This window comes from Channa argus, chromosome 16 (genome assembly GCF_033026475.1).
Source record: "Channa argus isolate prfri chromosome 16, Channa argus male v1.0, whole genome shotgun sequence".
Taxonomy (NCBI): domain Eukaryota; kingdom Metazoa; phylum Chordata; class Actinopteri; order Anabantiformes; family Channidae; genus Channa; species Channa argus.
The window spans coordinates 9958688-9973935 of NC_090212.1; the positions used below are offsets into that span (position 1 = coordinate 9958688).

At 38.8% G+C, this 15248-nt stretch overlaps 3 protein-coding genes across 3 annotated transcripts in view; 1 reads left to right on the forward strand and 2 right to left on the reverse strand.

Moving 5' to 3' along the window:
- tmem63c (transmembrane protein 63C) overlaps positions 1-6352 on the reverse strand; it is a 28909-nt gene extending 22557 nt beyond the window's left edge. The window contains exon 1 of the mRNA XM_067479092.1: positions 5981-6352. The gene's annotated coding sequence lies outside the window, so the exon portion shown is untranslated. The remainder of the gene's footprint in view (positions 1-5980) is intronic.
- A 733-nt stretch (positions 6353-7085) lies between these two features.
- zdhhc22 (zinc finger DHHC-type palmitoyltransferase 22) lies at positions 7086-9859 on the forward strand. The gene is made up of 3 exons (XM_067479100.1): positions 7086-7306; positions 8025-8582; positions 8676-9859. Exons 2-3 carry the CDS (start codon positions 8027-8029, stop codon positions 8951-8953), a joined length of 834 nt encoding a protein of 277 aa, XP_067335201.1. The 5' UTR covers positions 7086-7306; positions 8025-8026; the 3' UTR covers positions 8954-9859.
- A 111-nt stretch (positions 9860-9970) lies between these two features.
- Positions 9971-14665, reverse strand: cipca (CLOCK-interacting pacemaker a). The gene is made up of 4 exons (XM_067479099.1): positions 14348-14665; positions 13311-13427; positions 12678-12847; positions 9971-12225 (listed from the first exon to the last, which is right to left on the reverse strand). The coding sequence occupies exons 2-4, from the start codon at positions 13414-13416 to the stop codon at positions 11398-11400; spliced, it is 1104 nt and encodes a 367-aa protein (XP_067335200.1). The 5' UTR covers positions 13417-13427; positions 14348-14665; the 3' UTR covers positions 9971-11397.
- Between the last annotated feature and the right edge of the window lie 583 nt (positions 14666-15248).

Below are 15248 nucleotides of genomic sequence, written 5' to 3' on the forward strand. Positions count from 1 at the left end.
TCTCTGCTAATCACTTTCATATCATCTCATCCTTCAATATAAAAATACAGATCAGTGCCATTTTAAAGCGATTAAACTTGCAAAATAAACCGCTGCTTCTGTCAGATAGTGCTATTTGTTAACGTACTATTAACTTTAAGTGCATGTCTTTCTCTATAACTAAAGTTGGTTAATTATAACCACTGCTTCTCCTTGTTGATGCCATTTATCTGTGTTTATCCTGCTCACACATTACGAGATTACCCATTTGGCATGTTAAATAATTGTGCAGCTCTTTCTGACAGATGTGCCCTCGGTATTTTCAGAAATTGGAGCATCATGCTGTCTTGTCAAAAAGTCACTCACATTGACACCCCAATTGACAGTCTGACCTCTATTATGGCTGACAAATTCTCCTGACATTCAACCTTTGTGGCAGCACTTGCAATACAGTATTAGTTCAGAGCTAAATTCATTTTTTTACTGGGCCTCTACAGTATACTATTTTGTCTACTGCCTGTTGTTTACAGCAATCGAAGCGGTAACAGGTAATCCCTCCAATAAGCCATGATGATAAAGGGCTAAATTATGCTTTAGTAAAGTCTTTTCAAGCAGAGCTGAAATATAACCATAGCTGGAGACAGCCCTTGACAGCCCTTTTGCAAAGTCATGAAGAGTGTAATAAGACCTCTCCTACTCATCAGTGCTCCCATTCTGTGACATTCCCCACTTAGCAAGAGACCTGAACATTACATCCATTTGGTCTGAATGTTTAGCAACTTATTCTGAAACCCTTAGCAATAATGTGCTGCTATAACAGCCTCCATTGTTAGTTTCTACTAAATGTTGGAAGCTGCCTGCAAGAATTTGCCCCCATTTAGCCAAAAGAGCATAGTGAGATCTACCACTGAAGTTGGGCAAAAAGGCTGGTTTCCAGTTTATTACAGAGGTGTTGGCCGGAGTTGAGGACACAAAAACTAGAAAGCTCTAGCTCCTCACCTTGTGCATTTGAGAACTGTCAAATTGTACGAGTATTCTGAGTGGGGAAAGAAAGGGGTGGGGGTTTTAACACAATCTGCTCACCACCTGCTCAGTGGAAAAGGAGGGAGAGGACTTCAATCTTTTCATACTTCTCTCTCCATGACACACTACACAAACACAGATCACTGAGGTGTGTCTGCATAGTTAATGCAGCATCCCTTGTCCCCGGTCCCCCAGCTCCACCTCTTTATGAAGGCTGAACAGAATATGACTGAAGCAATGACCAGGCACATGGGCTATTCCTAACAGACCATAGCACCTGCTTCCTATCTGTTTGCACATGCTCACTAGGTGCCCAGGGGAGCACTATGTGTCCGCCCTGTTGCTGCTGTTTGAACGGGGCAGTTCCTTATTAGGACCTGTGCAACAGTGATGGCTTCAGTGCATTAGACCAAGAAGTGGTTCTAATGTTTTGGCCACCACACTTAAAATGAATGAGGGAGCATTTGATTGCACGGGTGCTCATAATGTTATGCCTGATCCGAGCATATGTTCGGCACTTATAAAGCACTTTTCTACATTGGTACCCAAAGCACTTTACACTGCTTCTTATTCACTCATTCGCACTCACAATCACACACACTCACACACCCATGGGGGATTCACAGGCAGAAACTAAGTCTGGGTTCAGGACTTGCTCAATGACACATGTGACAGAAGGAGCTTGGAACTGAACAACCAATCCTGGGACCAGTGCACGACTACCTCCTAAACCACAGCCCTCCCCCATATGCTGGTTGATGCTCATTCTGACTAGTTTAAAACCAGCAGAACCTGCCTGATTTGTGTCTTCTTTTGATCCCTTTTAGCCTCTAGAAGATTCCAATCGCCTGTTTATTTTACTGCTAAATCTGCTTGAGCTGATCCTAAAAATTGGCCTGCGAGAAAACCTCAAATGATCTTCACCCCCAATTCTGCCAAACAATGCAAACACTGCTCATCACAGTATATTACCTTAGAGAAATCTCCCCTCTCTGCAAAGATCCACATGTGTCAGCACAATAACACAACATCAATCACACCTTTAATAAAAAAAGAGCTTTTGCAGAAACAGTTATAGTTGACAGCATGACTTTCTCTATCAGGCTAATTCTATGTAAGCTATATTTTTACGTCAGGCAACTACACGTTGAAGTTAGTTAATGAATAAATATCAGGGTGAATATAAATGCAGGTTTTATTGGTATTATCAGTACCTTCTTTATTAATGATATATTCTGCTGACAATATTTTAAATTGTATCACGTTTTCTTTCCTGCTTTCCTGGAGGTCAGTGGTTTATTTTATATGCAAATGTATTTAAATGCTTTGAATGTGAGAAGATTAATTTAATTGTTGTCAAAGTTACATTGTAATTGTGTGTTGTGTGGTAAGGAAGCTCCAACATTTGAGATTTGAGATTCAGTTGCTGAGCAGCAGAGTTTATATTGTAATGCAGTCCAAAAAATGTCCAAATCGATATCCATCTTTCTTATCAGCATGTTTACTTATGTTTGTCTTGTGGATTCTTTAGAATATGCACGCAAGCAAGGGCCTATTTAATATTCATACAGAAATAATTAATAGGAAACTGACAGTTAAATGGTGATTGAGACACTGACATAGGGCTGAAACTAATGTTTATTTTATTAATTAATCTGCAAAGTATTTTCACAAATAATCCATCTATATGTGGCTTTTAAAATGCTTCAAATATATAACAAGGATTCTGTCTTGAAACATTTAAATACTGTGTGATATTCCAAATCCAAAGGTAATTCAAAGAGTTTTGTTTTTTGCAAATAGTAGCATGTAAGCTAGAACCACAAATCATTATTTAATTAACTTACTAATTGTTTTAATTGTAATGTGGAGTATGTGAAATTTGTAGGCAACAAGTAAAAAAAACTAAGACATAAGAGTGCATCTGGATCAAAGCCACTACAAGACTGCTCACAAATTGCTACAAAGATGTCCTGTAGTTATTTCACTAGTGCACATACACTCACCAGTCATACCTGTTCAAACACTAATTAATATAAATATTTAATCTCTAATATCTAATCACATGGCAGCGAGTCAATGCATTTAGTCATGTAAACATGCTTAAGCTGCATATTTCTACAAACCTCTCTAGAAACTGCTGACCTACTGGGATTTTCACAGATTCATTGCTATGTTTTAAAGAGAATGGTCTGAAAAAAATATACATGTCCACTAAGCAGCAGTTTTCTGGGCGAAAATTCCTTGTTTATGCCAGAAATCACATGTAAATGACCAGACTGGTTTGAGCTGATAGAAAGGCAACAACTCAAATAACCATTGTACCATCAAATCAGTTGTTGCTAATAAGGTGTACTGTACCTAATAAAGTGGCCGCGAGTGTATACACAGTATAAAATGTATGACAAGTTTGTGGATAAGACCACTGGTGGTATGACCACCGGTCCTTCGTGGTGTTGTAGTTAGACTGTGATCGCATGTTCTTCCTTGGTGACATTCTGTATATGACTGAAAATACAGCAGATACTAGTATCATTGTGATAGACCCCTGTGGAATACCAGGGGAGTTCACAGCAGGCATCTCAAATAGAAGGGAGCCTACATCAAAAAAGACCAAAGACAAGCCTACAGTATATGGTACAGTACGCCTTTGGGTAGACACCAGGTGGAATACAAATGGATACTCCACAGTTAACCACATCATTAGCAGCTGTTTTGTCCTGATATTCTGTTTTTGGTTGATTTCAGCCAAGAAGCTTTAACCAAAGTCTTTTCTGTCATTGTTATTCATACCCAGTAGCCCTTGACATGTGGCTGGGGAGATGAGTCACACAAATATATCTCGCATATGATGCAATCTTAGATGTACTCTCTCTCACACACAAACACACAATGTTGCATCTCATATTTCACCGCCAGCAACACCACCATCATCATCATCACTTCCAGAGAAGGCAGGAGAGGAGGTCGCCAGGAAGATGCCTGTTTGGTGCCACACAGCAGTGTGTCCAATCTGTTAACACTGTGGGTAGTTCCTGTCAGATACTCAGTCTGAGCTCAAGTGTAGAGTTAATTTTTATTCATTTTTTTATTAACAGTAAAGAGTCAGAGATGACACATCTACATGTACTGTAGGTCCAGAGATGAATGATTGGGTTATGGATACAGATATCCATTGGGATTTGGAATTTTTCAAGTCAGTTCAAGAATAGGTTCAGATTCAAAACCACAGTATTAATGTTTGATATCCCAGAGTTAAACCTTGGTGCAGTGGATGTGAAGCAGCTCACTAATAGTGTGACACTTTTCACGACTAGAAAAAGTGATAAATCATCAAATTGATTGTTCTGTTCACCCGGAGCTGTCCACCTGCTCAACGTGCTGAGACAACTAAAAACAACAAACAAATCAAACACAGTTCTGTAGATCCAAAGGCAAAACTCACTACTGTCCTTGTGTACAGCAGACTTTAGCTGTGTACAGTACACACACACCATATCCATCTCGCTACTGCAAGCTCCTTTTCAATCTCAGTTTAGAGTCTCCCTAAATATTAATGACTGTGTGATACTTGAAGATGACAAGCATCTATTCGCTCCCTCTTTCTTAGGACGCTCACTGTGCACTCTTTCTTCGAGCTGTCTCAGATTAAAATTTAAAGTGACAGGCCACAGGAAAAGCCTTTGATTAGCAAACACTAACTGAAAGTCACAGAACTTTGACAGAGTTCAATCATATTCACCGATTACAAACTAACTGATCAAATATATACATTTAATAAAATGTTGGACTTATTATCTGCACACCTAGAACCAAGTTTAAAGATGTAGCAATTTTGGATTCACCTAACCTTAACGCACTCAAAGAGTGAGTTTACAGTTATCACACTCTGGTAATTAAGAACTGAAATCCTTAGATGCCTTCAAAAGTGTATGGAACATTAATCAACAGGAGGTGGCTCCAATATAATAAATGAACAACACTGATTTCCACCATCCAAGTACCTAAATATCAGGACCTTTAGCCAAATGAAATAGCCTTCTTCAGACTCACATGACATATTCTGCAGTGTCCTGCCATTTTAATGCAATGCACAAGTGACCTGAAAAAATGTCAAAAACCCATTATATATCTGACATTTTAAAGGCCAACTCCCTTAATCACAGTCTGGTTAAAATTGAAGTAGATGTGAGCTAATTTACTACAAAGTCTGCCTTTACTTTCAAACAAGTGACGCTACTGTATAATGTGACAAAGAAGACAAACGCTTCTTCAAAAACATACATTTTCAAACTGTCGAATAACATAAGCAGCAAGCCCTCAGTTTATCTCAGGAATGTGTTCTGTAACATTAAACAGCTAAAGACCCTGTCAGCCTTTCCGTGCTGACTCTACTGCATATTCAGTAGGTTTAAACATTAATTCAACAAGTCAAACTCAATTGACCCATAAAGGATTTGTGTCTGTATGAATCCCAACAGACTGAACAGGAGGCTACAGCTGAGAGGTCACATCTTGAAACAAAGCCTCTAACAGTCCTTATCTGATAAACGGGAACCCCAAATTACAGTTCAGGTTGTTGATGAAGGGCTTACCACCGAACAGACAACACCAGGAACAATAGGTGTTGACTGGGAAGAAGAGCTGCATCTGTTTGGGGTGTAAAGGTGTGACACGTTGCCAACACTAAACGCAATGCAAGGACTTCTTTGACGTTACCTTGTAACTAAATTTCGAAGGTGCATTTTCTTTAAATTTAATAGAAAAGCAGGTTCTCTCCCTAGTCGGGCAATTTATGGTGTCTGTATCCCTGGGTTTTCTGCAGCTCTCTTAACAGTCTGTACACCCACCTTCCTCCACCTCTGTAACTTGATGACTTGATGAAAACGACTGCGCCATAAATAGCAGCCACAAATCTGTCCAGTCCACACAGACATCACCTAAGCGATACGTGAGTTTTAAAATTGACATCGCTCACCTTAAAAGCTTCCTGGTTGCTGGCGTTTGGTGACGACGATGCTGCTAAGCTGTTTTCCTCCAACACCAACAAAACAACAGAAACTCCCACCCACTCAGGGGCCGTCTAACAATTAGATACCTGCCTCGAAGGCTGCAAGGGAGCGTCAAGTAATATTACCTAAGACGAGGATCCAAAATTCACCATAGGTGCATTAGTAATAGCTCAAAAATACGGTTTTGTGAGCAAGTGTCCAGGTTACAGTTATTGGTTGGGTGATGAAATTATCTGCAATGTATATATTTTTTAAATATTGCAGAGTTCGGAGCAGAGTGGGTGAGGCTAAGAGACAAAACAAGGTAAGCAAAGTGGGAATTTGACGCGCCTGCAGAGGAATATAACAACAAAATACAACACATCTATATCACTCATGTGACAGCAGCCAGGCTGTAAGGTACAATAATTAAGGATGCATCGCCACCTACTGGACAAGTGGCTTCTTTGGTCGGTAAAATGATCAGTGGTTCATTCCAGTGATGGAATTACATTTACCCAAATGTTCTACGTTCAGGTACTTTACTTGAGCATTTTAATTTCATACCACTGTACCCTCACAGTAAATTCCATAATATTGCAGACAAATGTTGAACTGCTTGTCTTTGCTTGACTACTGTAGGTAGCAAATTAATACTTTACATCCCCACAAAAATTACCAATTTACAAAATATGATAGAAAGTTTAAACGCCCCACCAGTCCAATAAAACAAATTGAATGCCACATACCGTAGGCATTGGGTGAGCTGAGATTCAAGTTTTTTTATGTATTTGGCAAAGTGTTACTTTTTGGTTTAGTATTATTAGTAAAATACGTCTCCGCATGATATCCTTGTGACTTTTAGTATCCTTCAGTAAAGGATCTTGTTATGTCCGTTGTACCTCATCAGTCTCAATAATAGCAATTTAATGTGCAAAAGAAAAGAAAAACGCCAGGGCAATAACAGGTCTCAAACTAAATAGCTCAGAACAAATGCTATTTGTTTTTATATAAAATTTGTTCACAACATAACTTGATATAACTGTTGTTAATCTGCAGAGATCCGACTTGGCAAAAAAAGTGAAACGATCATCTCCAATGCGGGTAAATTTAAAATCACAACGGAAGGAAAATCGATCCATCCAGACCAACAGGCGGCGGTAAACAAAGGGGCAGGCACAATTTTTAATGGAAAAAGACGTGGAAGTGGCTCAACAACACTTTCTTCTCTGCGTTTGAATGATTGTGCTGAGCACTGAGCCGAGGCTCCGTGGTGCTGAAAGGACAGCTCCTCCGCTCCCCGAAATCTGCAGGTAGGCAGCTGGAAACACTGAGGCCGGGTGTATGAACATAATTGGTTGAAAAAATGAAACAAAATTATTGATGTCCTGACTGGCATGATTCTAATCCGCTTCCTTTCGGGACAAGAGAAGATAGAGATCAAAACTGCTATAGTCCTTCATTGTAAATGATTTCATCTAGAGCGTGAACTGACCTACAAGAGCTACTTTCACGCGAAAATACACAATAAAAAGAGTTAAGTTAGGATCAGTCGGTAGGAGCTCCTCACTTGACCTAGTTCTGTGTGTGCTGTGTGTTAGGAGTTCACATGTCAAAACGGAACGGTGGGATATTCTTGGTATTCTCAATGGCCCTTAGAATCCCCAGACCCACATTTACTCAGAAATTAGTTTTTTTTTTCTCAGTGCCGCGTTAGATTCACTGCATTGAAAGATGCTGAATTACAGGAGTTACAGGAATTGTTGTACTTTCAGTCAGTTGCCATGATGTACCGTAAATAGTCTTGAGCTAGTTTAGTGGAAGGTCCTCCTGGTATTGTGCCCTATATTTCCATCTAAACTGACAGAAAAGCCATTATAAAGAAAGTCAATTTAAACATACAGAATACTCTGATATGGAGTGTATGTTACCATATATATAAAAGGAGACAATGTGAATTGTGCTATTGATTTTAAGGGTAAACCTGAATAGTAGTATCATGCTTATGGTGTCTTCTTCACTCTCACACAGATATGTTCACCAGGATGTTAAAACTGAGACTTCTCAACGCTGTAGCACCTGCATACTTCTTCACGGCTACAGCAGTCACCTTCATTTTGCACTTCTGCTTCTTCGTCCCAACAATTTTCCCAAACCCGTATACATCACTTAAGGGGTCAACAATTATTCACACAGTTGTTTTCCTTTTCCTGATGTTCAATGCACTAGGGAATTACATGATGACTATCAAATATCCTGCCGAAAGTACCAATGAGACTGTGGTTCCTGTGTGTTCGCCACACTGCTCTGACAAAGTGGATGCTCACTACCTCCTTAACGGTCGACATTTCTGCAAACTGTGTAAGAAAGTCATTCTCAAGAGAGATCACCACTGCTTTTTCACCGGAAACTGTATTGGCAACAAAAACATGCGCTACTTCATCATGTTTTGCATCTATACATCATGTACGTGTTTGTACTCTTTGGTTCTTGGAGTAGCCTTTCTAACAGTGGAGTACTCCATCTCCTTTGAAAACCCACTTACCTTTCTGACTCTTCTTCCTCTCTCCATTGGTTACTTCTTCATGGGTGAGTTGTTGTTCAATTCCAGTTAGAGCAGATTATTTCAAATACATGCAGTGCTAAGTAACAAATTTCTTGCTTTTTATTGTCTCCCCACAGGAACAATCTCAGGCCTCCAGCTGTTTGTGGCGCTGATGTTGTATGTGTGGCTGGGCATAGGCCTGGTCTGTGCAGGCTTCTGCTGCCAGCAGGTTCTGCTGGTGGCCCGGGGACAGACCTGGTGTCAGATGCAAAGAGGAGAGCTTGTGGAGAACCGCAGCCCCTGGAGAGCCAACCTTAGTGATGTTTTTGGTACCCGCTGGATTGTTGGCCTTATCCTGCCTGTTCAGACGGTGGAGATTTGCTCTGAAAACACAGACGTACTTAAACAAGACTGAGTGATAGCTATATGCTAGATTGATACAGTAGCACAAATTGTAGAAGATGCTTTCTTGGCATCCACTTGATAGTTTTAAATACTAAATGGATGCTTTAATACTTCTGAAGTAGTCCATAAAGTAGTTAGCTGTTAGCATACATTCCTTTAAGGACAGGAGCCATAAAAACAATGTGAAACTTTTGAATAAGTGCATAGTGTAAGTCCATCTTTTAGGTAGTTTTTACTTGGCAATATTAAGAATATGTTTGTTGTTTTCAACATACAACAGTTGCATGCACATGCACTACTACATGCTTACATCTATATATAAAAAGGCTTTGTACAAGCGCATGCATTTGGAGCTTTGCAAATGTGTATCATGCTGCTGATTTAAATACCTGCTCCATGTGGTGTTTATCAAAGTGTGATATTAATCAGCACTTCCTTGTATAATGCTACATGTGTCATTCAGGAAACATATGATATTTTTTGCAACAATAATTTGCTTTGCTGTTAAGGGCTAGCAAAAAGGCAAAACTTGCGTTTATAGCATGTACTGCCAGGCTTCACACCATTGTTTTGACAGCTTGATGCTTTGTACTCAGAAGAACATGACTCAAATGAAGGTAAAGTAATATATAAGAATAGGTTGGTAAAATGTGAAGATGGTTATCTTAGTATTATCCAGGGTATTATTCACAATGTGCCATAAAATCATGTATTACATTCTTACAGATGACCTCAAAGATGAGGTGTTGAATACACTGCTAATGACAGGGCCCTCTGTTGAATATTATAAAGGCCTTTCCACTGTCATACTGCAGCTACACATGTTCAACAACATATCAAAGATGATTTGAATATCAATAAGTATACTTTTTAGAGCTATTTTGTCTATTACTGTTAACAATACCCTACCAATAAAAGTACTCAAATCACAAAAGCAGCAATTCTGTTTTGTTTTTTTGCACAATTTCTGGGTTGGTAACTAATAAATAAATGACTGACAGGAAATGGCTTAAAACAAAGTTTTATGACAGTAAATTATCAGTCAAACAACTTGCTAAGTATAAAAAGCACATTTCACTAGAACAGGGAAAACAATCTCTTAAAAGTAACAATGTCTTCTGGAACTCTGCTTTACACTTTCAAACACTTGATTTAAAAGTTACCTAGTTTTGCAACTAGTTCTCGTTAGAAAATATCTCAAAAGTAGTGTTTTGTTGCTAAAACAAATACAGTTAGTCTATGCTCATCATTTAAAACAGAGCCGTTTGTGGCTTAACTTGTCTATTTTTCTTTTTACTCAAACTGAATATATTTTCTCTCCAGATCTTTGGTATTTGGAGATGTTTAAGTACATTGGGAAATAAAGAAATCTAAGTTGCTCAACCATCAATATAAAGTATAACCATGAACACATTCAAAGGCACAGGCATCCAGAAAAATGTATATTCACATTCTTTTATCTAGACAAAATGCTCATTTAGAAACAAAAGCTGTAGAATTGGTCTAAAAATTTCAATAATAATGTAACTTAAGTGCAATATGAAACTAAATAAAAATATTTAGCTGTCATTTCTCTCTTAAAGGTTTAATCACATTAAGCTTAAAACTGCAGTAGGGATTAACAAGGCAGAAACATGTGCAAGGACATGACAATTATATGGCTACAATACTTCACTTGCTACAGTTCAAGCTTTTGCAAATTCCTACATAGTTCTTAAAGGTATCTTCTAAAAAAGAAGCCTGCTTTACCAGTGAAATGGTAAAATTATTATATGCTTAGGTTCTTTATATTATTCACACAGCTTTAGTCTTGGAAACAATTATAACAAATAAATAATACTGAACCAAAGTAACAAAACTGTAAAAAACAATTATTTTATAATCTCTATACAGCTGCTTCCTCCTTTAGTTTAATTTACTATTTACCAATTTACAAGACATGAAATAGAAAAGAAAAAAAAGGCTTCAATAATTAAGAAGGGGAATGTTAAATCCAGGCAACATGTTTTCATAATAGGCTTTAAATTTGATCTAAAAAGAAAAATAAGATACATATATTTACAGAGCTTACATTCAATTCAAACTTATTTACAAGGAATTAACTTTGTGTGTCCTGACATGTGCTGTAAGGCATGCATTTGTACAATATAGAAGCAATAGCCCTATAGCAACTCATACTTGCCATTTTAAAACGACAGAGGCAAGACAATTCATTATAGGCAAGGGTTTGAAATGTAAGCATGCCTCTAAACTCCCATTTGTGGATTTGCTTCAGCTTTATGTTTGGAGCTTAGATAAGCAGATCTGAATGTTTTTGTAGGCAGGAAATTATATCATTTCAGTTCTTGTTTGTTTAGTTAAATTGCTGTATGCTGCATTGTCTCTTTCATAAGGAGAAAGCTTTTACAGCAAGGTTGGATTTTTAACTTTGAAAAAAATATATTCTTATTTTTTTTAGTCTAAGAACTGCTGATCATGTCCACTCATATGCTTCATCAGGACTTTCTGAGCTTTCGCTGCGGACTGCTCCGTATCCTGCAGAGACAGATGGAGTTTAGTGCAGAGCTGTGGGTCTCCACTGCTCATAACCTCCAGCAGAAGGGCTGTTTGCTCCTGAAGCTGCTGCAGCTGGCTTTGTGTGTGCTTATTTTCCTTGATCAGCTGCTTTGTGCGCAATGTGATCCCCAGTAAACCAGACTTATTGAGAATATTGTAGGTATTGCTGAAACGTTTCAGTTTGTTGGTGTCCATTGAGAGGGCATCCTGGTATTTGTCAGCATGAATCCAATTGCATTCTACCTCTGTCCTGAAATCATCTGTTAAGGGAGGCAGAGAGCTGGTTCCTGCCAGTGGGGAGAGAGACTTGTCAATGAGCTGCTCTGGACTCTCAGCAGTCTGTGGTTGAATGTTTACTGCTTCAAAGTTGGAAAGGGGTTGGACTGAAGTGTGCAGTGCAGGCTGTGGACTGGGGGAGCCGTGGAGCCTCTGGCTCTGTTGGTGCCGTCGCTGCCGCTGGTCATATCCAGATGCTGAACTCCCTCTTACCCTAGAGGATCCCACCCTTTTAGAGGGCATCTCCACAGGTAGCGGGGCAATTCTTGTATATGTCTTGAGAATAGGCACGTAGCCTTTTGATGATTTATTATTTTCTGAGCAAGTCTTTAAAGAACTGCTGCTGGTATTTGAAACCATAGGTTGAAGAAGTACCACCTGTGATTGAGGCATCACTTCCAAAGATGAAGGAAAGGCCCACTGCTTTTCTGTTTCAGCGATCTGTGATGACTGTAAAAAATGTCCTATTATCCCATAATCTATTGTGAAGTAAACATTAAACAAAAAGAAGAATACAGTATATGAAAGAAAAGGATATTTAACACACAGCATCTACAGAAAGTGCTACCAGCACTTAAACTACAGTGTACATATGCACTCTCTAAGCTAAAGTTACTCTAAGCCTGAATTGACAGTACAAACTTGGATCAGTCAATTCAGAATTATGGCTCATTCACAAAAGGAACTGAACCAAGAAAAGAAATATAATAATGTAGGAATGTTGGTTAGTAGCACAGGCTTAAGTTTATTATCCATCTTTTAAAAATATAAAGAAAAAAGCTCTATAAACACAATTCAGCTCAAGAACAAACAAAAAAATGAATGAACTGAAATGAAAATGTCAAAGAAACAGGGTTAGAAAAAGTACTAGATAGTGGCAAACAAACACCGCTGTATTTTACCTGCTTTAAGACAAAGTTATTCATGATGATCATTGGAGACAGGCCAGCGTATGAGCCTCCCATCACAGCCACCTGCGGGCCAGTCAAGTCCTGGCTGATTATCGACCGGTTCCTTCTTGCATCTTCAGAGTCAGTCAGGTCGACTGTACTGAGGTACTCGGAGCTGGCATCTGAGGAAGGAATGACCAACATACAGATCTAATCATGTTTAAAAAGCAACAGATTTAGCTTTCTTTTGTGTACCTGAGGCTGAACATTAGTACTATGAAAACAACAGCAGATGTAGATAAGCATCTCTAGAGCATCTGGAGAAGGATTCAATCAACCTGATAAGGAGGGCTAAACCAAATTCAGGTCAGCCTCCAAAGGTCATTAGAAAAAAAAATTAAAAAAAATCGCCCTATGTAGGACACCCTACATAGAAAATATGACCTAGATCCCTAGATTTGATTAGAGTTGACCTTGTTTATGACTTAACACTAATTTTTCTAAGAAAGGAAACACTATGCACTTGCATCTAGTACCCAACATGTGCCACACTGACAATTCCACCATGGTTATCTATAAAAATACATAAAGAAAAAAAAAATATACAGGACCACACAACACTGAAATGTTAATCTGAAATCGAACCTGAGAAGCCTGAATCTCTCTCCAGGTCAAGCCTGGTGGTTGCAAGGTGCGTTACCCTGGTAAATGTGGGTGTCCTGTGTCTATCGGGTCTAAGGAGACTGCTCATGTTTGTCTCTTCTGCAAAAAGACAGAATTACAAAATTAAAAGTTAGCTAAGAAGATCAAAACACTGAACAGAAAGATTACATTTCATTTGCTTCTGAGATAAAGGTATATAAAAGCAAAGATTACATGTTTGTTTTCCCACAAAAAAAGACCAAAACATGAATACAGTATGATTTACTGTATTTTTGCAGTGTAAATTATAGTGCATTTTGTTTCCATTTTCCTCTGAGTTCAGTGTCAATTACCTACAAGTACTGTATTAGTGCTATTATAGCTTAGTACCGTCTCCTTTACACCAAGTAACATTAAAATATAAAAATAAACTGATAACCCAGTTTACAGTAATGAAAAACAAAAGTTTGGTCTGATTTTAGATTGTCTGTGTGATGACTAAACTGCACAGAATGTTTGAACCACTTTGTGCTGATATTAATTTAATCATCAATGTTTTACAACAGACCCCCCCCCCCCCCCCCCCCTTCATTTATGAAAAAAAATTAATCGTGTTTTGACTACGAGATGAAACTGGTCAAAAACCTCAAACCTGGTTAATATAACATTAACGCAGCGACATCATAACAAACGTTGCCACCGATGGCCTGTTATTCCTCATTTAACGTTACGGAACGAAGAGATGCTCGTCAGCATTTCATGTCATCGTGTTCAACGTTATGTAGCAATGACAACGAAGAAAATACATAAATGCAAACGATAAACATGATAAGCTGGGATTTGAAATGCCCAGTATTTCACCACAACTCAAGTGAGCTACAAGTGAACTTCTGCATGCAGATAGCATTGCCGCTGCTGATACAAATGTTGTCAGCAATAATGTTAACAACTTGGCCGACACCAGACATGCGCGGCTTAACTAGACAATAAACAACAACTAGCACATTTTTCATTAGCGTTTCATAAAATACAACAATTACCTGCTGCAAGTTATCAACGTCAGGTTGCTTGCCCTGTAGCTAACGTTAGCTCAGGTTACCGTAGCTTTAGCGTTAGCTTGTTAACCAGCTAACCCCTGTGCCATCGACAGCCAGCAGTATTCGGCCACTAGTACTTTTATTTTGTTAACCTAACCAACATGCCGCTTACGTATGAAGTTTAAAGTGTCACTGATATTGTAGTTTTCCAATTATTATGATTACTAGACGTCTTTCGCGTTACGTTAGCTGCTACCCCTTATTTTCCAGTGTTGTCTGAAATAGCTGGAGCCCCCACTCATGCCTCTCAGGCAGCGAGAGCCGTAGTTCTCGGCTCTGGCGCAGAAAGTCAGATAAATTAGCAAACAGTCATTTTTGCTATTCATCAAGAGATTTTAATTTAAGGTTTTAATTTTAACCTAAGTAATTATGCAATGCATGTGTTTGTTTTGGAAACAACTTGTGGACAAATAATAAATAGTGTCATAACAAAAATATAACACAAACCATATATGCAATTTATGACATTATCATTGTAATTGTTTTGAGTGTGCTTAAAGGTACTATTTGTCTATGGAGTGGTTGAAAAGTCAGTCTTTTTTTCAGAGTAGGAATTTGCGATCTGGGGCTTTCTCCAAAGACCAGACCGAGGGCTCAAATGCCCTATCGTCGCAGACGTTGCCAGGGAAACGGTCAATGTGTTTTTATCCTACGGATGACAGGGCACAAGTCAGTGTCTTCCTGTGCCAGTCCCAAGTCTGGATAAATGCAGAGGGTTCTGTCAGGAATGGCATCCGACGTAAAACACATGCCAAATTAAAGAAGAGAGTAGACAGGAGTACAGGGAGATGCAGCGTAAGGTGAAGGTAGAGGTGGCAAAGGCCAAACAAAGAGCATATGAGGA